The 24,790-nt window shown below is 38.9% G+C and overlaps 1 protein-coding gene across 1 annotated transcript in view; it reads right to left on the bottom strand.

Annotated features, from left to right (window-relative positions):
• Positions 1 to 5,221: 5,221 nt before the first annotated feature.
• PDE10A (phosphodiesterase 10A) overlaps positions 5,222 to 24,790 on the bottom strand; it is a 291,717-nt gene continuing 272,148 nt past the window's right edge. The window contains 4 exon segments of the mRNA XM_059940850.1: positions 5,222 to 6,067; positions 8,342 to 8,430; positions 11,544 to 11,624; positions 14,707 to 14,818. Of these exon segments, the coding sequence (XP_059796833.1) occupies positions 5,950 to 6,067; positions 8,342 to 8,430; positions 11,544 to 11,624; positions 14,707 to 14,818 (400 nt within the window). The 3' untranslated portion in view covers positions 5,222 to 5,949.

Here is a 24,790-nt window from a genome sequence, read left to right as displayed (position 1 = left end):
CGCGTAAAATTTAACGTTTTATGTTGTCTCATCCTTTCTGCCAGGAAATGGCTGAAGCAAACATACCACGTTGCTCCAATGTGAACTTGGTCTCTCCTCTGCAGACAAGGCCTGGAGAGTTTGCACATGAACTTTTATGAAGCTGCAAATATCTCTTACCTTCCCCACACGTGAGAACAAATGATAAACGTGAAAGGTGATATTTTAAAAACTCTTGTATTCAATTATTCACACCGAAGGATAGCCATTAAAATTATGAACATCTCTACATATATTGCATGTATCATACATATATATATACTTTAAATGTATAATTACATATCAACAAAGGTTTCTTGCTGCTCTAAGCATGTAAGTAAAACAAAGATTTTGCAAAGCAACACCCATATATGCATATATACTGGCTGTTTGAATTATGAATTTATTTACAACTTGCCTAGGTTATAATCAGTGATTATTGTTATATTATACAAACATGACAGTAAAGGTTTCTTTTAAATACAAAGACTGCAAATGAATACATGAAAAAATTACACACATGTACAATATTTATAAGTTATAAATGCAAAGTTAAGACCTCTTTAAATTATTGCACTTGTGCATTTTACAAAGTTTTTATATGTCGTACATATAAAATATTTTTAAATTTATAACTTATTAACTGTAATGAAGTTGGATATTGTTAACTCAAAATTCCTTCTCCTTCCAAAAGTGAGCCCATTAAAACTTTGGATACAGATCCATCGACTCTACAAATCAGCTTATTATGAGCATTGTATTTTTGACAGCTTGTAACCTGTATTCCACTCCAGCAGCTTCTGGTCAGCAAGGAGATTATCACCAGCAAACTCTTAGTTGCCTTGGCTAGGCAGGGATAGAGGATCTCCTTTGTTCATAAGGACTTGTTAAAAAAAAAAAAAAAAGTCACCTCTTCTTTTCAGAAAGAGTCAAGATGCTGCATTTCTACAAATTTTGGTAACTGTTTCACAGTGTTCTGGGCACACACACTTTTTCCAGTGGGTCACTGGGTGGGTTCTGGTGAATAGGTGGGGGTCGTGGTATAGAAACACCTTCTACAACTACATCTACTCTCAGTGTGCACACTAAGTGAATATAAAGGGCATACACCATACAACAGGTCATATGGAAAAGAGTGTTCCCATATGTTGTTTACACAGTATATTTGAGATACGGCACAAGACTGGGAACTAAAGAAAAAACAAAAGCTGCAATGCCCAGGATAGGATGATATTTTAGGTGGGCTAGGGTACTGGACAACACACTTGTAAAACTTATCCTGCAATAGGAATAAAACCTTTCCACTTAAGCTTCAGTGAACGTACGGTTCCTCAAAAATATTAGCTGAAACTTGATGTGTGAAAACCGACTACCCTAATTGGCAAGTGTGATCTGGCTGGAAGTTTCGGCCTGGGTCCTGGGGTAACGCTCACCCGTGCCCAGCAGGGGTACACGCAGGTCTGCACCCTCTCAGGGCGGTCAGCTCTGCAGGACCTTCCACTGTCAGTCAGAGAAGGGAAAAGCTTAGAGTTCGGATGAAGGTGGTAATGCTTCTTTGGATTTCAAACGTGTTTCTTGTCTTTTACTTTGTCCCATCTTTTCAATTTAGAACCAGAACAGCATCAAAACTGTTTTCTTCCTTTTTTTCTATTCTTATCATCACATAAATGTATCTAGTGCTTCAGACAACCAAAATATCCAGTAAAAAAAAAAAAAAAAAAAGACAAAAAACAAAAAGTGTAAGCACTGCATTGGGTATCACTAATTTAAACTTAAGTGTTTAAAGAAATTGGCAAAATGTGTATCAGGATAAATACTTAACGCAAAGGTAAAAATATACTAGCCATGCGCTACAGACAAGCCTGGGGAAACCATCACTGACAGCATACTAGGCTAATTTATATTTTACAGTGATTTAAAAATCAGATTAATACTTGCAATAGAAGGGATACACTAAGGTGACTAAATGAATATGTTTTTAAAGAATTAAATCCTGAATAAAATCAGCAAAGTGTAGAAAGAAAATACATTTGAAATATACAAAGATAGAAGTGATTTTCAACATCTAAATCATGCATATGTACCTGAAAAACCCAACAAAATCACATGATAATCAGTGTCACAGCTCTTGGAAGTTCTTGCAAAAAAGATTGAATCTGAACAGTTCATCGGTTATGGTCACAAGGGTGACTGTGAATGAAATAAAATAAGGGATAGAAATCTGATAAGGAGAGAATGATCCTAACTCATTCCACTTGATAAAATTAACCATGGATGTGTCCCTTGAAATGTTTTTAATTATAGTTAAGCAAGAAAGCAAAACAATGAATATATGAACGAAGAAGTAAAATTACAGAATTTAAAATAAAGGCACAGGCCAAGGTATGGTGAATCACTTAGTCCTATTAAAACTCAGACCTTACTCTGGGTTAAAAGACCAGCAACATAATACTCAAAACTAAATCTATTAAGCAATCCAGGAAGCTAAGGATTTATGCATCTATGTGTATCGTGTACAAACATAGCTACTGTGCTTGAATATACCAAGAAAGCAAAATTCACTGAGGTTGATTGCATAAAATAAAGAAAGCATAATATCTGAAAAGCATGCTGAAAAGAGGAAACCTACACTGAACAAATCTAGTTCTGAATTAGCTCTGTTTTTGCTGCCGTGAGAACAAGTCACCCCGAGCAGCACCGTGATTGTCTGCACAGATGCTTTTCCATTGAGAGAAGAGTCAGGATGGAGGACAACCGCATGTGACTAATTCAAAACCTGGTCTCTCTTCCAACATTGGTTTCTCACGTGCTTCTTAGAAATAACTAAAGCTGGGAAATGGATCACAATTCCTGCCCTAGCAAAAGGGTCATTTTTGAGAATTCCTTTCCACATTAATTGCATTTAAGATTTTCTATTTAATTAAATCACAACTAGTAATTAATCAGATACTTGCATTTTTTAGAATTTTATTCCGCTGCCCGAGTTCAATAGTTCACGTTGTTAGCATGCATTTCCAAGAAAATTTCTAGTTAAAAAATATATTCGCTATCTCTGAATGGAATAATTGCATTTGATGATAAAACTGTATCTATTATAAATCAGCACAACCAATAAAAAACTTTGCAAATCAAATATTCTACATATACTCACAGCTGGTTACCAAATTTATACTGAACAGGGAAACTTTGACCCAATATAAAATATCACTTTAATGAGAAACTCATCAAAACTTTTGGCGATAAAAACCATCTGCCCTTTAAAGAAAAAATCTGGGGAAAAGACGAAACAGAACTCAAAAGCGTGTCTGCTAAATCAATCTGCCGAGATACAAAATACTCCTAACTGTGTGTTTTCCAAAACAGATTGTTAACTAAATATCACTGCATCTGAGACCCTTTCATTTTAGGTAAATCTATGATTCCTAAGTCAATCTTACACATGGTAAAAGTAATAGTAACAGTTTACATTAGAATACAGTCCTTTGTTCAAACTTTGTTTCTATTATGACTATTTCACAAGAAATCAACCAACCGATAACTCCATACACGTTTCTTTGGGAAACTACTGCTCAAAGTACAGGTCACATAATGCAATACACCTGGGTATGCCAAAATAAGATACTTTTCTCTAATAATCATGTCAGAAGAGCAACCTTAAAAATGCGAAAATAGCCAGAGCATTCCCTCCCCCATGACTGTTGTCTATTTCAAGAAGCAGAATTCATGCACTCTTTTAAAATCCTTTAAATTAAACAATAGTCTTCAATGATATTTCCTGCCCCCTTGCAATTCAGTCTCCAGGTTCAGTTAGATGACCTAAGTAACTTTTGTGATTAAAGTTGAATCTCATGGGTCCAGTTTCATACATTTGGCTATAGAAAGTTTGGATGTATGCAACTTTGTAGAATTCAGTTCTGTGAATACATACATTAACATGAGAAAGGACTCCTTCTGGTCAGCTCTATATCAAACCATATACATTTTCCAACACGAAAAATCACTTTTTGAAGAATGGGGCTGATTTTTACTTTTCAAAGATGTGTTTGCATCTCTCTCCCTTTCTCTCTCTCACACATATATGTGTGTGTATCTACATACATGTGTGTACCTACATGAATGTCTATGTGTGCACAGCTAAACACATCCGTGTGTGTGTGTGTGTATCTAGCCACAGTGGTATTCTCTCTCTTTTGTTATTTCATTTTACCTCATATTGTATAATTATAATAGCAAATGGAGCTCCCTGGCAACTTTCAGAAGCCCATAAGGAAACTGAACACACAGTGTTAATTTTAAAATAAGAACTATGTTCGTGTATAGCTAACTCTGCTGCAACACAAATAAACCATATTATAGAAACACCTGATTTCATCATTTTTGCAAAAACCAAGCTCATATGAACAACAATGTGTATAGTATTGGATGTGTAGAAGAATATTTTTAAAAATTTATTTTATTGAAAGTAATATTCCAGTTTCCTGCTTCGAGACTCGTGGATAAGCCATTTGTTACGGGTCAGCCTAGCACTTCTGAGACTCTAATTCCTTCAGGTCAGGACTAGCACAGCTTCGGAGGTTACCAAGTCATCGTGCTAAAAATCTTTAAAGCATTAATATGCACCAGAAGTGACTGGTTTATAATCCTTGTAGGAGGGGGTCCAGACTATTACTTTTGTATATTTTTTCAAAACATTCACATTGTAGAGTAATATGAGCCTACCAGAACTGATACAGGAGAGACTCTGCAGACGCAGGTGTCTCTGTAGATATTTGATCTTGAGCAGAGCAAAGAGAACAGAGGTGGGCCCGGATGCAGCTGCCGAGGGCAGAGAGCTTACGAAAGACCATCCAGAGCACGAGCACGAGGGGAGGACAAACAGGAGATGGATGAGCGGCTCACAGTGAAGACTCCAGGAGGCTGAAATGTCATGGTTTAATTGATGTTAAGAGAAATGTATGGTCTTGTAATTAAATAATTTGTAGAACAAACCTTCCACTTTGAATGTGAGTTTAAGATTTTGCAATGACATCAAGTGAAAACATAAAAGAATCATTGTTAAAAATTCACATTTTACATCCGTAAGACTTGTCTGTTGAAAAAAAATTGTATGCCTTGCTTTTATTTTGTTCTTTATGTAAAGGGTTTAGGAAATTTGCCAAGACTACAATAAAGAAAAAAAGTAAAGAAAACAATACTCTCTGACATTTTTTGAATTGATACTTGGATTTCTGAGATTTATTATGATGTATACCTGCATCTCTTTTCAAGAGGATAGAAAATCTGCTTCCTTTAGTGTTAAATTTATTCATCTAAGCCCTTTAGTATAAGCTTAAAGAATACGCTTTAAGTCCACCTAACTTTTAATTCATGAGGCTCTGAAGAAGAATCGATTTTCCATCACTGATTGCAGAAAGGCGCTTCTTACTCTGTAACCTCGATGCCACGTGTCTGAGGCTGTCTGCTATGATTCACGCTAATTACAAGTAGGTCACACATGAACATCCACAAGAGTAACATGTAAAAGTTCCTATTTATAACCAACAACATCAAAGCAACACTGGTGTTAGAGCCAAAGTACAATATCATAATAGTACCGTTTTAACCCTCACTGGAAAGATACAGGGAAAAGTACCCCCTTCCGAATAATTGTCCGTTTCCATTAAGGCCTCAGCTATGTTAGCCCATTAGAAAAGGCCAGTTCACAAGGAGTCACTGGGGCTGCGGATTTCTGGTCCTGGCTGATCACCGTCGGCGACGCCGTACAGAGGAGGCTGGCAGGGTGCCGTCTGCTGGATGTGTTTACTTGATGGTACCTTCTTGAAGAGGTCTGCATCCCAGTTGCCAGGTGTAGGTTCCCCCCACAAAAATAAAAGGAAGAAAAGTCAAAGAAGCAAGATGAACATCTTCAGGTGGGAGGGCTCAGGGGCGCCATCAGTCATCGATCTTCACAGGCAGCCTCTCCGAGGTCCCCTGGGCCGCCGGCGGGTTCGAGATCCACACGGCACTCTCCTCCCCTCGAATCACCTTCTCCCACTGGCTCAGGTTATTCCTGGAATAAGAGATGCAGCGACAGGGGCCGTTTCAGAAAGGACTTCTGGACTCTGTCCCAACAATCATCCGCACCGTCCTGTGGCATAACTCAGCCTGATGGCTTTTGGGTGCTGTTTTGACTCTGGTGACCTTGATTCTAACCAGCTTGCAGGCTCCCAGCCTGTCCCCCGACTCGGCACCACAGCTCAGTCTCCTCAGAGGAGCCTCGGCCACCAAAGCCCTGTCCCACCAGCTCGTTTCTTAGCTGGGATTCACTGGAAAGGGGACTGAGCCAACGGGTGACCACCGAGGACACGCGGGATGGGAGGAAAGGGTGGAAGGGGGGCCGGAGCCGCAAGTTCATCCACCAACGACACCTCCGGCCAGGCCTTCCCATCCCATGAGGGGAAGCGTGTGTCCCCCCGGGGCATCTCCATCCCCTTCACCCCACATGCGACACCGGGGAGAAGCCTTATTTTGAACACCGTGTCATGTATTAGAAAGGCACCATAAGTTACACCTGCTACGAACTTTTGAAATTTCCTCGTTACGAGGTTGTATTTGTGCTCCGGTGGCCTCTAGTCTCAAACGCAGCCGCACTCCCCCGCCTCCTAGTCTTCCCCTCTCAGTATCTGCAGGTCAAGGGTTCCAGCATCTATCTTCCTCTCCTCCGAGGGTGTGAGGACTCCCGCTGCCTGACCGCCACCCTGCTGGCCCCGCTAACCTCGCAGAGGCCTCACCAACATTCCCCACCTTGCACCTTGTTTTCTCACATGCAAAGTCAAAATCAGAAGGGAACCTTAGCATTAGCAAACACAAAATTCATGCAGAGCACACCTGCTAAGATACCTTTGGACAAAAGAAACCCCTAAAAAATAACCTGAAAAATGTAACACTTTAGCTTTTGTCCTGTGTCATCAGGTATCATTTTCCCAGAACCTGAAGAGATTTTTTGATATATTGGAAAAATAACACCCACTAGCTTTGTTGTGTTTCCTTGGATACAATGATACATGATGAATTTTTCAAGTTTTAATCATATTGAAATGGCCTTTAAGGGATTATGGGGTTTAGCCAAGTCCACAGTAGCAAGAAGGCATCAAAACTGCTGAGACAGCTGAATAACAATCCCAGAGCTTGATAATAATAGCAAGTGTTCATCCTGCTGGTTCTAAATATTTAGTGCAAATATAGAGAATTTTTGGACAAAAAGAACTTCTGAGTAATGCCTGCATCGATTTTTTTTTTTTTTTTTTTTTTTACAACATGTTGCTTGGATTTCGATTGATAGTCTCTTTTCGCTTTGGTGGAACATTCATTTTTTCCAACCTGACTCCATCAAGAATGAATCCTCACTCACACTCCAAACCGTCCACATGGCTGAGCCCTTAGGGAATAAGATAATATTTTCAGAAACTAGCTACTGATTAAGGTCAGTGATGGTGCAACAGAATACACTGGGATGTTCTGTTCATCTCCACAGGAGCAGAGAAGAAAGAGAATCACTTAAATAGGAAAAAGCAGGATCTTTTAAAAACCTTCTTGCTTGTTAGTTGGTTTTCCTTAAAGAATGAGTTCATCAGATAAGTTTCCACCGCAGAGAATGGGAGCATGCTAAATCCTCAGATTTTGTTTACAAATATCTCGTCACATGTCTGTTCTCCTCCCCTCGACGGTGCACCCACTCCAGCCCCTCAGCGTGGTTCTGGCTGAGTGGTTAGAAAAATCGTGTCGAAACCAATTTCCCTGCAGAGAATCAACTCACACAGCTGTTGCTCAGCACCATTCGCCTTCCCCAAAGGAATTTCCTTTCAAAGTAAGATGAAAATCTTAAAAAATTTCCAACGTTCTTAGCTGAGTTTAGCCCTCCAAAAAGATGATGAGAGGACACAGAGAAATCTGAACTAGAACAGATCAACTGTTGATGGTTTGCATTTCTTTTGGGAAGAAACTGAAACTTAAAGAAGATGCCATTCAAGATTCCATCTCGTCCAATAAAACGATAAACTGTGTGATTTAAACTGAGTCCCTTTCCAAACCAGCAGCCCAGAAAAGACATTATTGTCTTCTTAAAAACAGCATTGGGCAGGGACCTCTGAGTCATAAAAACAAACAAACGGAACTTCAAAACTTTATGAATAAATACTCTTGATGTATACTTGTTACATAGGCAAACACACAGCCCATTTATTGTAAACTGTAGTGAAGACACATGTATACTTAGATGGAGATAAAATCCTATACATTCTTATTTTTTAAAAAATAGCATCACAGGTTGAACTACTGTACATACCTGCAGGCTTTCAGGAGAGGCTCTGTGGGCGGGAAGATCTGGGTGAGGGTGGTGTAGCAGGGAATGGCCACGGCATTGTAGAATCCAAGCTGCCTCAGTGCAAAAACCACGGACAAGAAACACAACTGCACATTAGCAATTCTAGTAGCACTATATTCCTCAAGTGAATTTTCTACTTCTCAAGCCTACCTAAAAAACTAAATGTTCTGGTTTTGCTAAGTAATCTTTGGCTCAAGGAACACTACTGCAGATTACAGTTAAAAATTCATTAAAATACACTCACAAAATAAGACATAAAAATTTAAAACATAAAAAGAGGGCTTCCCTGGTGGCGCAGTGGTTGAGAATCTGCTTGCTAATGCAGGGGACACGGGTTCGAGCCCTGGTCTGGGAAGACCCCACATGCCGCGGAGTAACTAGGCCCGTGAGCCACAACTGCTGAGCCTGCGCGTCTGGAGCCTGTGCTCCGCAGCAAGAGAGGCCGCGATAGTGAGAGGCCCGCGCACCGCGATGAAGAGTGGCCCTCGCTTGCCGCAACTAGAGAAAGCCCTCGCACAGAAACGAAGGCCCAACACAGCCAAAAATAAATTAATTAATTAATTTTTAAAAAAACATAAAAAGAAGTTAATCTAAAACCCAAGTACAATATTCAATGGGATTCTATTTATAGATCAGTTATAATTCAGGTCCTATTTTTGTCTCTGGTCAAATTTAGTACTTTAAGTGTTAAGCATTTCAAAGTCAAATCTGCTACTTTTCTACATGGGTGACTCTTCGCCAACTTAATATTCAGGAATCACCCACTGTTGGGTGTCTTGTTTGTTACTCTTAGCTTTGGTACTTCACTTGGTTTACTGAAATTTTCTTCATCTCCTCCCTCCTTTTTTTGGACCTACGACAAATCTCACGGACTTTATCATAGCCCTCTGAGGTAACAGCTCTCTCAATATGTCGGAATTTAAAGTTTTTAATCTGTGATACTTTTAAAAATATATTAAAGAAGATCTTATTAGGACTTATTCTGGGCCACTGTGCACGTAAGTGATGCTGGCCCCGACTGGCCTTTGAAGGCCACATGGAAAAGAGCTGCTGGATGATTAACCAGAGAAGACAGACTGTCTGGCTACAAATAACTGCCCTAATGGTTGACAACATGTACAAGATAAAACTGGCTCCTTAGATAAAGTGACCGGCAAACCATGGCTTAGCAGTTTCTTAACTGAATTTTGGTGAGACACACCAAGGAATATAGAAGAGTCAAATCTACTTGGTTCCTTTCTGCTTTCTCCTGTTGTAAACTCTATCGTCATAGTCATCTTGCTAGAATAAATGCATTTCCCTTTTTCACTTTACAGTTCACGCACAGACTTTCTTATGTCAATATTTAGCAGATGCCATGGAGCAGAAGGTCTCGAGAGAGACTAATTACTGGGAAGCAGAGTCCTTTATTTTTATGGCAAAGAATAATTTCAGAGTAATCTCAAGTGAGAAGCAATATATTTGGTAAAATACTAGCTGATCACAGAAATATTTTATTTAAAATTCTCTAAGACTATAAATGGATCTGGAATTTTGGCAGAAACATACTACTCTTTTATTTTTTTAAATTTATTTATTTTTATATTTATTTTAGGCTGCTTTGGGTCTTCGTTTCTGTGCGAGGGCTTTCTCTAGTTGCAGCAAGCGAGGGCCACTCTTCATCGCGGTGCGCGGGCCTCTTCACTGTCGCGGCCTCTCTTGTTGCGGAGCACAAGCTCCAGACACACAGGCTCAGTAGTTGTGGCACATAGGCTCAGTAGTTGTGGCTCACGGGCCTAGTTGCTCCGCGGCATGTGGGATCTTCCCGGACCAGGGCTCGAACCTGTGCCTCCTGCACCGGCAGGCAGATTCTCAACCACTGCGCCACCAGGGAAGCCCAGAAACATACTACTCTTAATGAAATAACATGAGAACAAAGTTCATTTCCTGACGGCATCTTCAGTTCTCTTATGTACCCTATTGGGATGACTGCTCAACTATTTACAAGGAAAAGCTAATATCATCAGCTCCTTATCTTACCAATATAATAAGATAAATTCCAAACGAATTAACAAATTAAATATAAAGTGATGAAATAAAAAAAATAACTGAAGAAAATATAGGCAAATGTTTATATAATCTCAGGCTGGGACAGGACTTTTACATTGTGACATGAAAAGCAGGCACAAGACATGAAAGGATAATCACTGTGATTACCTATATGGGAAAGTTCCACTAACAATGTTAAAATAAAACTAAACTGCAAAATCCACCTGCAACATGCTTGGTAGGCATGTCAGTACACAGTCAGCAGAGAAGGAAAGTGAGTCTCCTGCTAGAAGAACTGGTTAAGGATACGAACGAGTAAACTGCTCCCCAGAGGCAACGATGGTGAGAAAATCACGCCACCTCTTGCTGGGCTGTGCCCTCCAAGAGCTGTGGACAAACTTAAACTTTTGCATTAAGAGTTAATAACTTAACTTTAAATAAAGTAGGAAAGTTTGAGAACTTATCCAAAACCATCATCTTGTGAATTTTCTGAAATGTTTTCTAAACTGAATTTTATATTATATTTATTTGTCCATAACTAACGTCCTTATTATGATGTTAGAAGATTGAGAGTTTAAAAAGACCATGATAAAAGGAATATATCACACCACACACGCACACATGCAAAACTAACAAGGCACAAGAGCTCTCGAAACATCAAAAATTAACATAAATTATGTAGTAAGACCTGAAAAGAGAAAAATTAGTGCCAGTTTGTGGTAAGACAAAACTCAAAATGTACTAAAATATATGCATTATTTGTTAGGAAAAGTGGACCTAATCAAAATCTATCATGTTATTCTCCAAAAAATATCTTTGTACATTTGATGACAAAATATTTTCTGCTTGTTAAAAATATCAACAATTCAAATTCATCCATCCCCTCTGTTTCAAGTAAGAAAAGAAAGCCTGCGATTGGCTGCAATTTCATCCGTAGAAGAGGTGATGATGGCAAGCCTAGCTGTGAACCCTTTAACTCCAGCTGGGGTTTCCCATTCGTGGTCCTACTATCCTCCAAGTCCGTCTAAATGGAGATTTCGGGTGGTTCCAGGTTCTGTAAGACTGCATGTGCTTTTCATTCATATCCACTGTTATGGCCGCTGTAAACGGTTGGACTTTGCAACACAATTCATACCTGGCCTTGTGGGACTTCGTCCTTCTTGTCTCTATCCATCATGGGAATAGGCTGAATTCCCAGCTTCTTCATTTCATCACCCTGGGAGAAACAGGAGAAAACGAGGCTCTCTCAATTGTATAAACTGTTATAAAACTTTGGTATTAACGAGTTGTTCCCTTTTTTCGTTAATTTGCTTCAAAATGAATAACGTTGTTGCTTAATGACCCAAACAAATGTCAGAATAATAAAAAATGCAATGTATTATTGCAGGTTTTTATCCTGATATTCCTCTCCTGTACTGAATTACCAGAAACCTAGCCATCTCTTCTGGTTTCATTTTGTAGAAGTTAGCGAAAGTTAGTAATAAGAGGAGATAAATGTGTGAGGAGGAACACAAGAAGAAAATGTGAAATAACCTCAAGGGCTTTATCTCACTTCTTCAGATGATTTTTCACATGCAATGCACCAGGTGAAGCTAGGCTTTAAAGAGGAATATTGATACATCAGTAATAAACAATAGTCTACTAAAACATGTCAGTAGAGATAAAGTATAACTGGCTAGACATCAGCATAATGGTTAAAAATTATAGATGTTTATTAAAGATGTATGATATCGCAGGCTCTGGGCTAGGTAACTTGTAATATTATTTCACTTAATCTTCATGAAATACTGAGTTCGATATTATTATCCCCGTTTTATAGATTTTAAAAATTATCTTATTGTTTTTATTTATTTTTTAAGGTTAAAGATTGTCAAAATTTTTCCTGAATACCTCACACTCTTCCCTCACATTTCTTAATTATTTTATTATTTTATTTTAATTATGCTTGTTTTCAGAAATCCAAAGCACAGAACAACTAAAACGACCCTGAATTTGCTAAGATAAGGTCTAGAGACAAATTACTATAACCCTTGTTAAGAATGTTTGTGTACAGGACAAAGACACTTGCCTTGACTACGTAAAGGCACTTGAAGCATAGAGTTTGCTCTGGTGTTGTTGCTTTAAATATGAACAGCAGTAGTTCTCAAGCTTTTTTTCTTTTCTGTCCTAAGTGAATGAAAATAACTAGGCCCCTTGCTCAAGGATTTCACAAGCCCAATATATAAAAAGATTTTAAATAGGCAGTGATTTTAATATGTACCCGAATAAGGATGGATACTGACGAGGAAAACAACGGGACACCATGGACCGTGTGTGCAGGAGCACAGGGGTGTCTGGGGCTCCGGGGGGGGAGGCGCTGCAGGGGTGAGGGAAGGAGCCCCAGGCAGATGAAACTGCACAGCATGGTCAGGGACCCAGAGGACAGAGGGGCTGAAACGTGGGAGAGCCTGGAGAGGCAGGGCGCTTGCTGCATCAAGCGTGCGATTTTCATCTTTATCATATCAGCGTGGAGAGACAGAAGATGGGAGGTGGGGTACTGACATAAACAGAATTAAAGTCGTCCTGAACCGGCAAGCGTGGCCACCGAAGCACAGAGATGAGTCAGAGAACTGGTCTGAGGGCTCAGTCTCAGTACTAAGGCAAGGATTTCATCTCAAGCAACATGACACCAGAGACTATATACTCTTAATCACGGTTACACCGATTCTAAAAGATAAAGGCGAGGAAGCCAGTTAGATGTTGCAGTAACCCAGGCGGGATCTGGTGAGGCTCTGAAGGGGTGGGTGGGACAGAGTGTGGGGCTGAGGTGGGCAGCGTGGACTTTATGAACGTCTAGGAGATCAACTGGGAAGACTTGGTGATTACACTTCTGTTTCCACCCCCGGCCTGTGAGCCCCCTGCAGACGTCATCTATGGGCATACTGGCAGCTAATCGCTCCCTGTGGACTGATTAACCAATGGGCAACAGAAAGGGCAAAAATCTACACGTCTCCCACATTTCGATTCGTATTTTCGAATCCAAATATAGTTGTTATGGTATGAAGTATGTCATAGTTAACTAAATAAAAGTATTTGCAAAACAATAAGCTAGCTTCAGACAAGTTTTCTTATGTGGTATTTATAGAATTCATTCTAGGTTACTCCTTTTAGACACACACGCAAATTAAGTTGACTGTGATAATAAAGTCAAACATTACAGCTCAGACATGTACATCTAAAAACCATCTTCCTGAGTCTGATAGTAACCAGATTTTGACACACACACAATAAAATAAAGAAAAAAAAAAAAAAACATGCAAGAGGATGCCTACACAATGTATGCATTGTGTATTTGAGAAATAACACCCTGAGTATATCCAACTCAAGGCCTGTGGTCCTCACCCAATAAAAATTCTTCGGCTTTACAATTATAAGACAGATCAACATTACAGACTATTTCTACTAATCGTTAGCCGAATGATTTACTGTTTTTTGCTTTTTACATCCATTCTTCTACATGGATGAGATTTATGGTTTGAACCATCGACTACCGAACTTTTTGTCCTCCAAATTTACTTTTACTTCTTCAGAACAAATGAGGTGCACAAACACTTTACAGTTTTTTTTCCCATAATCTTTGAATATGCAGGGATCTAAGTATTGGTGGATTCATTTGAATAAGAGAATTATATTCTACTTACTCATGGCAAATCAAGGAGTAAACACATGTTTCTGATAATTTGGATAATTCAGTCTAGAAAAGGTATTCATGAAAGTAATTCACATGGTTGTTTCACATGTCAGGAATTCATGGCTTAACATCCCACATATTCCACAGAAGTCATAATTTGCAGCTGAATTGACCATTCGGTATATTTACATAATCTCAGTTTCTACGGTACAACGTGATTAGTCTCTCGAATTTCTAGCTGCAGGCACATAAAGCCCGTGATATTGTGGGCCCCTCTTAGTACGTTTTCCAGTGGCTGCCATAAAAGAGATGGCCTAATGCGGTTTATTGGATGGATGACAAAAGATTGGCAATTAAATAAGGAAAACTGTTGCACTACTGTTCAGGGAATCAGTTCCTGAACTATTTCAGTGGAGATCAGAGAATTTACACACATATTCAAGTCAGATGTTACAGAATGACTGTTCTTACTTCATACCTGTATAAATGCTAAACAATAGTTTTTTTAAGTAACTAGCAACATGAGCAACTAAGATACTGTTACTAAATTATCCATATATTTAATTTCTTCCCAATTGTTTCTCATTTCTTGATATTATCTATGTTCATATAAAAATCAAGGACATACCTCAGCCCAGAATTCTGCATATATATCGTTCGCCGTCAATTTTGTTACTGGCCACAGCTTTGTCACAGAACAAAGATCACAGGCAGTCATCATTAAACCAATGACACGGTCTCTAGAACACAATAATATAAAACTGGTCACTGCAGCATTTGCAAATTTATAAGAACAACTGGAAAGACTTCTGTATTTTCAGGAGTGAGAGAGGCCTAAAGGGGGCATCGCTTCATGATGGGGGAACGATAGTGTTACAGAGCAGATACAACTAACAGGCAAGAAAATAAAGGATTAAAGAACAGTGTAGCTTTAATTGTAAGAACATCAGTCACTTCTGTCCCTAGTTCCACGAAGAGTATATCCTGTGTTCCTGCTGCCTGATTGTTACTGTTGAAATAAAATATTATGTGGGCACGGCCTTGATGCCATCTAAATTCCCTGCTATATTTTACTGCCACAAACCAGATTTTGACTTTCATGGAATTTTGGAAATTTAGAGTGAGAAGAAACCTTGAAGAAAAAAGTCCCAATCCTTTCGTTTTATATAAGGAAAACCTGAGGTGCAAATAAATGAAATGATTTCTTCAAGGTATAACTGGCTCAAGACAAGGCCAGAGTAGATGTAGATTTCCAGAATTCTCTCCCATCTCCCCACCTGCAGAGAAAGGTGATGTCTCCAAACACTTTACAAGCTCCAACTTCCCAACTGAAAGGAGTTTTCTTTTCAATTGCTTTGCACTCACAGCTATGTGTTCTAGGTCTGATTTTTTATTCTAAATATGGTTTGGTTTAATATTTCCTCTTGGAGAAAGATAAAAATTGCTTAAAAGAATTCAAACAGACATATCCCCTATAATTTTGATGCATCTGGTCTAGTGACATGCGGTTACCCTAAATGAAGTCTACACTTAATGGTGGCACTAAGTACTAGTTATTAAGAGCTTTTAATATTACTGACATTAACTTTTACAAAGCAAATTACATAATAATAAAAGGCAAATTATCGAGAAAGACACAAAACCACATAACAAGTGAGAAGATGTCATAAGTCCAGCTCCTACCTAAATTCTAATGCGTCTGAGGACTCCACGGCTGCTCAAGGCCGCCTTATTTCCTGGAGGTGCACAGACAATCCCCATCTGTGGACACAGTACTCCCTGGGTCCTGAGCCTGCCCACCAGGCCCACAGCATAGTAAGAGCATCTGTCTGTCGCGTGGGCAGAGTCTCTGATGTAGTGGTGTTCCCTAAGGCAGGTTCCTTTGATGCCAATCACTCATAAGGTTCTTTCATTTCCCATCAGCCAATTTCATTTAGCCCATTAGCCTAATTAAATGGTATCTTCTACAACTTTACTTTTCGTTAAGGACACATGTCAAAAGGGTATCATGTCTCTAACAGGGAAGACTAGATAACTTTAAAAACGTCAATGAGACTTACGTGTACCCATCCTGTGACCCCAAAACAGATGCCATGTGAAGATGCAAATCCCTTAAAATGATCAGGAAACCCCATGGTTTCTTGATGAGGTAGTTTCCTAAGCACTTTGTGGTTTAAAAGAAGAATATTTATTTCTGCATTTGGGCTTCTAAAGCAACAAGTATATTATCTGTTTGCTCAACAGATAAATTCATTTAAACAGAAATAGAACATGAAAAAAAATGATTATTTTATTAACAAATAATTATTTCATGAGATAGAAATAATTCAATCTCATTCAATCTACATTCACACAAAAAAATCAGCATTTATTTCTTTTGGCTAAATATTGTAATAAGCGTTATCTCATAAAACATTTCTTATCTCATAAATCTATGAAAAAATGTTAATAGAACTGGGCACTGGAAAGCATGTGGAGCCAGTTTTCTCACTGGATATGATTCCATAGGTAGCATTGCTACTACTAGGGTTGAAAAGTTTATAACCTAGTTATCATTTAGATTTCACTATCAAAATTACTTAGACAAAACAATTTAAGAGTATTTTACTGTTAACCAAACCAGTAAAAAATAATACAGATAAGAAAATTTGTACTAAATGCCTTTAATAGAACTGGAATTGTTTTATTTCTTTCTAGGAGTGGAATATAGACCTAATGGTATAGAGACCTAATTCGTAACGTATTCCAATAACCAACTGTGAAAGGGACGGAGTTTATGCCAACTGTGCTCTTGGTATGATCTTGCATAGCCTCCTCACTAAGACCTCTGCAGTAAGAGGCCAACACAACGCCTCTATCACAGATGGTTCTTACGGGGGTAATTTCTGGGGTGGGGGGGTTGACTACATTCATTTATTCCAAAAAGTTTTGAATGCCTGTATGTATCAGGCACGGCGAAAATAATAAACAAAATACGCACTGCTCTCGTAGAACTAATGTTCCAACGGGGAGAAGTAGAAAATAAGGTAGAGATTTTCACTCAACAAGTCTATATAAAAAATATTTTAGGGGACTTCCCTGGTGGTGCAGGGAAGATAAAACTCCACACTCCCAATGCAGGGGGCCCGGGTTTGATCCCTGGTCAGGGAACTAGATCCCACACGCATGCCGCAACTAAGAGTTCACACGCCACAACTAAGGAGCCCACGTGCCGCAACTAAGGCCCAGTGCAAACAGACAAAGAAATAAATAAATAAGTATTTTAAGAGAGGCAAAAATATGAAGATGAGAGAGAGAGTCCAGTAGAGACGGCAGTGTGCGTACAAGTCCTGACATGGGAATAGGTGAGGTGTGCTGGAGGAACAGCGAGAGAGCCAGTCTGGCAGAAATGCAGGAGTGAGGTGCTGCCAGGCCGCTGCTAAGTCTCCAGACACGACAGGACCAAGTCTGACGGTGAGATGCTGGCAGCTGTGGGTAGAAGAGGGACATGACACACTTTTAAAGAGATCCCTCAGCTCTGCCCAGAGGAGGATGAACTGTAGCATTGTAGGGGGAGGGAGGTTGCTGAGAGGCCGTTTAGGAGAACACACGGCAGTCCAGATGCGCGCGCGGACGGCAGCTTGAATTAAGGTGACAGTAGTGGAGACAAAGAAAGTCGGAGGGTCACAGTCGTTAGAGGCAGAGCCAAGTTGAAATACGTTAACATCCACAGGAGTTACGACAAGAGACATCTCTCTCCCTGTCCTTCCCTCCTCCCTTCTCCCCACCCACCAGCATCATCCCAGACCGGGTAGAGCAGCTTAAAACACAGGACCTGTCGCAGGTGAGCAGAGGTTCCGACCTGAAAGCGAGCGCCCCTCGCCAGCGCGTACGTCTGCCTTCCCAGCGCCAGCCTATTTTAAAATTCTCTTCCCACATCCCACGATCACGGAATCACAGAACTTTACAAAAGGGAGAGAAAAGAAACCACACAGCCTGCAGGATTTCAGGTGAGTTACTGGTGGCCAAAAAGGAAGCCCCAGCTCTCCCCCCACTGCCCCCTCCCCTGCTCCCCTCATCCCATGCCACAGACTCTGTAAAGTTAGTTAGCCAAGGATACGATGTCCTATTGGAAGAGAAGGAGAACCACGCAGGTGAAACATATAAGCAACTTTACAAAAGATTTCAGGTAGCGCCGTGAAGATAAATAAAGAATGAATTCTCGTATGATTATTATTACAATTTTTCACTTGTGTGAATAACTGGGATTCGAAAAGACTGAAAGGCTGGCTGGATTTCCACAGTGAGCTGGAAATGTAATACTCAGTACCTCTGATTCTCCACCCTCAATGTTTACTAGGCTCTGACCTCATTGCAACCTCCCACATACCAACTAAGTCTTTAAGTGGGAGAAAAATTAAGAAACATAGCCCAGTTGTAAAACACAGTAACTTTAATACCTACTTCAATACAAGGTTATATCAGCCAGGATCCTGACGTGAAACAGAGGACACACCCAGGAGAATTGGAGGATTGACTGAAGGGACTATTCACATGGCCTGGAGGGAAACGAAGGAATAGTAAGGCACTGAGGGCCAGGGATAGTGGGCAGGTCCCCACCCTGGGCCTGGAGGGATGAAGGACAGCTAGCAAGGGCCTGAGGTCTTGCCCCCAGAAGCGCTATTAAACCGGGGACCCACAGGGAAGAAGCGAGGGGAACGAACGCACCAACTCTTCTCTCCTCCTGCCCTCTGATCTCTTGTCAACGCCACCCGTGGCTGAATCCAGATGGAAGTTGGAGGGAGGGCGAGGGAGCTGAGTGACTTGCCCCTGAGGGTCAAAGTGGAAGACGAGCTTAGTGGATCTGGGGGCCAAAAGCAGGCCGCCCAGCACATGGGAGTAGCCCAGAGTGGGCGCTAAAAAGCTGTCCTTCAAACAGAAAAATACATTTGAAATTTGAACCATTTAAATATTAAATTGCACAGAAATAGAAAAATGAATTTAAAGCCAACATTTCTACTAATCTAAGAAAATCTATGCCATTAGGCTTTGGGGACCCGGCACAAGATTGTCACCAAAACAAACAACAGAAAAAAAAGAAAACAAATGCAGGTCCTGCTTATCTTAGAGTGTGCATATAGAAAGAGGTGATCAAAGACCAGACTTCTATCAGGAGGCATCTTAATTGTAACTGTTAGAGCAGGTCAGTAAAGTGGCGTCAAGTGGTTAAATAAAAAGCAAGCGCTTGGGGGTATACAAGTGGATGTTTTCCTTAGAAACTGTCATCTAGCTTTATTTTAATCCCTTTGTTTTATTTTAAAATTAGGTCATACGTAGCAGGTGAAAAGAGACTAGGTTAAATCCGTTTTCCCTTAAGTTATCATTTTAATGATTTTTTTTCTTGTTTTAAAACTTATCTTCAAGGCATTTTAAATCACTGTACTAACTTAAATCATGTCTATAAAAACTACTGTACTTCTCTCATAATATGACCTATTTTGGTTAATTTATTAAACATTAAACTGGACTAAGGATGCTGTAGATTCTGAGAATATTGTTTGAACAGGTGCAGAACCAAAATCATAGATAAGATTTTAGAATCTTGCTGTTTCCAAAGACACAAATAATAAGTCTTTAATATAAACATCAGCATGATATAGTGATGATCTCACTCAATAAACTTTAAGTTCTCAATTCTTGTTTTTGTGGAACCCTGTGTTGCTTTTTGAAAAACACCATTAAGAAGAGAGAAAACAAAATTATATGTCAATGCAGACAGAATCAGTCTTGAGCAAATGTGTCTCAGAGGGATTTGCTGTTATTAAAAACATATTCTAACTTAAAATTTCTTTGCCTAACAGAATCCTTGTGTTACTCCCAGAGTTGATGACTCTGACCTCCTAACACGGGCAACTCTGTATTACTTTAAATCAAGTGAAGACATCAGTGATTTCACGCTAGAAATTAGTTTCCCTACATTTCAAGTTCTTCGGCTGAAACATAAAACACACCTAGCAGAACGAGGCCCTCGTACATTTACTACTGCAGGTAAAGACAGATCACTGGTGTCACGTTGACAAAATGCTACAGGAAACTGCATTAAGGTCAAAGAATAAAGGAAACCACACGAACAAAGTACAGAGCAGTAGCCGTGTGAAAGCGTACATCTTTTCTAGCTCTGTTTCTGAATTGTTTAAAGAATTGGTCAAGCGTTTAACGTACCCTTTCTTTGATATGCACCTAAATCTAAATTAAGGAAAGACTTCGGAAGAATGGTGGCAAAGGAATGTCTTTGAAGGGTACAAATATTCCCTGAGATTAAGAGAATAAACATTTTCATTCATATATTTCCGAAAGCTTTTAAGGATAAAATTCTGCACTTAGTTGATTTTTTAAATACATGTTTTAGGAAGGCAATTCCAACATGAAATACATGGAAATAAAAATTATAAAAGCTACTACTAACTCATATATTTGTCATTTTAACATTTAAAAGGATACTTTAACTTGATTTCATAACTTAGAAAACATTTGATCTTTTATAATGTTTGCTGAAGTGGTCCTTAGGCAAGACTATATGTTTTCCTCCATTAAGAAAGATGATGTTATTCAAGAATAGTGCTCTGATTTCTATGGATGCTCTGTTCAGTTTTTGTCAAAAGGAGGCAATGATCACTAGTTGTTTCAGTGAAAAACTAAGCTACCCTTTGCCTACCCTTGCTTTGAGTCCAGAGCTGGTTTCCAAATGTGACATTCATTTTAGTTGTGGTTAACTGTGGTTTAACTGTGGTTAGGGAAAGAGTATTGAAGGACATTTTCAGTGAAGGAATAAATTAGTTTACAATTTCTTTTTCTCTTTTTGGTGCACTTTATTTCTCCTCCTCTCCATCTTTTATGTCACTAGCAAGTCCCCTTTTATAAATTAGATTTAAACTTATCTAATAATTCATTTCTGGGGCCCTAAAATCACTTGGCAGGCTCTGTTATTTAAAAAGTTTAAAGAATATACTCATTACTAAATGTGAGATATTTGTAAAAATAAAACTGTATGTGTGTCTAATATAAAAGTGAGTCACTCATCTGATTTTGAAAAACACATAGCAATGACTTTCATACATATCTAGTCTCTGGTTGCTTCATTTTCAAAATAAAAAATAATAAAATTACCTAATATTTTTAAGCACAGTTGTGGCTACAATGTCAAGTTCATACAAGACATAATAGTCAATGTTAAGGGCATGTCAAGTTAAGGGGGAGAGGGATAAATTAGGAGTTTGGGATTAACATATATACATACTATATATAAAATAATCAACAAGGACTTACTGTATAGCACAGGGAGCTATACTCAATATAAGACTCTGTAATAACCTATATGGGAAAAGAATCTGAAAAAGAATGGATATGTGTATATGTATAACTGAATCACTTTGCTGTACACCTGAAACTAGCACAACATTGTAAATCAATTATACTCCAATATAAAATAAAAATTAAATTTAAAAAAGACATAATAGTAAATGTCAAGGGCAGGTGGCAAGGACCAGTGGTAAGGACAAAAGGTAGGGAAGAAGTGTCAGAATATTAGGACTCCCAGCAATGAGGAAGAGATTACGTGACATTCAGCTCCAGACAGAGTGGAACAAAGACTGAGAGCGCCATAAAATGAGAGAATGATCTGGGTAAAGTCCAGATGACCCAAGAGTAAAAGACCAATAAGAGGCCAGCAAGCCAAGGATGATGGAGCAGAAAAAAACACAAAGAGCCTGGTGTCGTGAAAGCATCACTGGGCAGCTGAACTTAAGCCAGCAACTACCTATCTTCAGACTCTTTACAATAGGATAAAAAATAAAACCCTACATTTTAAGACACTAGTCATTAGGATTTATCTTCTGTAAACTAAACGCTTTCCTAACTGATAAAACACTTAATGCACATGCGGCCAACTGGCTTCATTCAGAATACACTATATCTTTTGATATAAAATGACTATCTGTCATGCTCTAGAGAATACTTGTGGAAAAAAAAAAACCCAGAGAGTTGAGATATCTGACATGATACTGTCCTTTTTTATAAAAGACTGGATGTCAGGAAGGGCAGATTTCCAGCTTCATCAGTACATGTAAAATACTGGCAAGTTACCAGGACACAAAATGCCAACGAAGATATAATAAGAATATAAGATCACATTATGAAACCTACACTCTTCATTTTTTGTCGTTTTGGATTATTTGTTTGCTTGACAAATACTGAACCCCTCCTACATGCTCAGCAGCGTCACAGTTACCCGTAACTCTGGGCCCAACAAGTGGACAAAAGCCTGGAATGCAATTACTTCCATCGTATGGCATTCTGTCCTCTGATAGGCTCAACAGGACATTATACCGTTATAATCTATGTCTAAGACAAAAGAGTTTTGAGAGTGAAAGTGAGCACTAATATTAATTATATCAGGACAACAGGTATTAACTGAGAATGATCCAGACCAGCTAGAGAGTCTGGTCACCCTGATTTTAACACAAAAATATCACAAAATAAATAAAGATAATATCAATACTTTGAGAATTGTTATGAAAAATATTAATCTTAAATATTAATTTTTTACCAAATAATTGGTAGGGAAGAAAAAATAATCCATCTAAACATTTTTAGGCTTAACATGGATATGCACATGTAACTAAATAAAATGCTCTTGTAAGTACTACGTTAATCTCTCTGCTCACGGTTTAGAAATCCAGTGATTCTTAATTTAAATAAAGGCTGCACTTCTCCAGATATTAGGTAACGTCATTCTTGGCCAAAGTCTGCCACTGATGTCCTCAGACGAATGGTAGCATCTTTTGTGTTTTAGAATTAATTCCATGTATAAAGGGAGAGGCCATGTCTGTCATTTATTAACTATCTATCGGAGCAATTACAATTACTATCCCTAACAATTATCTTCTAAGAAATATAATCATATATTTAACTACGAAAATTCGAATAGCAGATAAATAATTTATTAAAGGTATAAAACAAACTAAACTAAATTGGATATTCACATAAGAGGAGAAGAAACATTAGTGGGCTGAAGTAAATGCTTGCACCAGAAACTGCTGCTGGAACAGAGTCCCAAAAGAGAACAAGAATTCACAATCAAAGAACGATACCACGCTGTCAAGCAAAGATAAACAGTAAAATAACAGAATAAACTTTATTCAAAAGTATATTTCCAGCTTATAGACTGCACATTAACTAATTGATAGAAAACAGCTTTGGAGAAGCATCCTTTTTAAACCATATGCAGAGAACCCCCGGCTACCGTGAATGTGGACCAGCCAGCCCTGGAGGCACCTGCCCCGTGAATGCGCCAGCAGAGTCAGGAAAGAGAGCCCTTGCCATGTTTCTTTCGAGCAGAAATTGCTAGAGCAAGAAAACAAGGAGCTAGATGTAAAAACTAGCCAGATTTGGAGATGATATCTGTCCCCTTGGTACAGTGCTCAATGGAGCTATTTCCGCAAACTGCAGCTCTCACTGGAGAAACAGCTGTTAAGTTATAGATGATGCCACATACGGAACATTTGGAGCGAGCCTGTGTCTATGACAGAGGTGGTGGAATATGTATCCTAGTCACAGGAGAAATGATGTCTGTGTTAACTCAAGTGTAGTAAAGGTTCTAGAGAATGGAAAGGAGAAGATAAACATTTCCTACAGCGAGGGCAGCCCTGAGCCTTTGTAAAATCCCCCTGTGGCTGAACTCCATGTCTTCCATTTCCTAGGACAACGCAGAATGGCTCAAATTATGCAATTTCTTACATACATCACTATGGAATCCTCACAAGAAAATCTATGAAAGGCCAACAAAGCTGTGTCAAATGCATGAATATTGAATTCACTAATAATCCTAAAATAGACTAAAAGCTGGCTCAGTACCATGCAGAATTCTGTGAACTGCTTCTATGAGCTCATGAACTCCTAATCACCTCACAGAAATGAGCTTTGATCTCATTTGGTGAATTAAGGACCATTCTATTTAATTATTTTTAAAGATTTCACTTAAAGACCTACTGATATAATTGACATACTCTACCTTGTTTAAGAACAAAACACTTGAAACAAAAGTATATCATATTTTATCACAGAATCATACTTCTAGAGTGTATATTTTTGTTGCTCATGCTTTAACTTAGGTGTAACTTACATGGAATTAAATGCATGAATTTGAAAGATACAGTTCAATGAGTGTGAAAATGTATACAGTCCAACCCCCAGACCAGTGATGACAGGGAACGTTTTCATGTCCAGACACTCCTTCTGTCCTTTCCCGTTCCATATCCCGTATCCAACACCAACAACTGCCAGCCTGAATTCTACCGCAATCACTAACACTATTGATTTGTTTGGCCTATTCTAGAATTTGGTAAAAATGTTTTCATATAGTATGCACTGTTTTGTTCAACATAATGACTGTGTGATTTATTCATGATGTTGCATGAATCTGTAGTTTCTAATTTTTTTATTGCTGAGTAGTACAGTATTCCACTGAATAAGTGCCAGAAACTGTCTATCCATTCACTGTTGTTGGACCTTTGGGCTGCCTCTAGTTTAGATACATTATGAATAATGCTGCTGTGCATATTTGCATCCAAGCCTTTGTGCAAAAGGCAGAAAAAAAGTGGAAGACAAAATTGGGAACAAAGAACAAGTGCGAAGAAGAGAAAACTGTAACAAGTATGGCAGATATTAATGCAATT

This window comes from Balaenoptera ricei, chromosome 12 (genome assembly GCF_028023285.1).
Source record: "Balaenoptera ricei isolate mBalRic1 chromosome 12, mBalRic1.hap2, whole genome shotgun sequence".
Taxonomy (NCBI): domain Eukaryota; kingdom Metazoa; phylum Chordata; class Mammalia; order Artiodactyla; family Balaenopteridae; genus Balaenoptera; species Balaenoptera ricei.
Note: the sequence above shows the minus strand (reverse complement) of the source record. Positions and strands in the feature narration are given on the sequence as shown.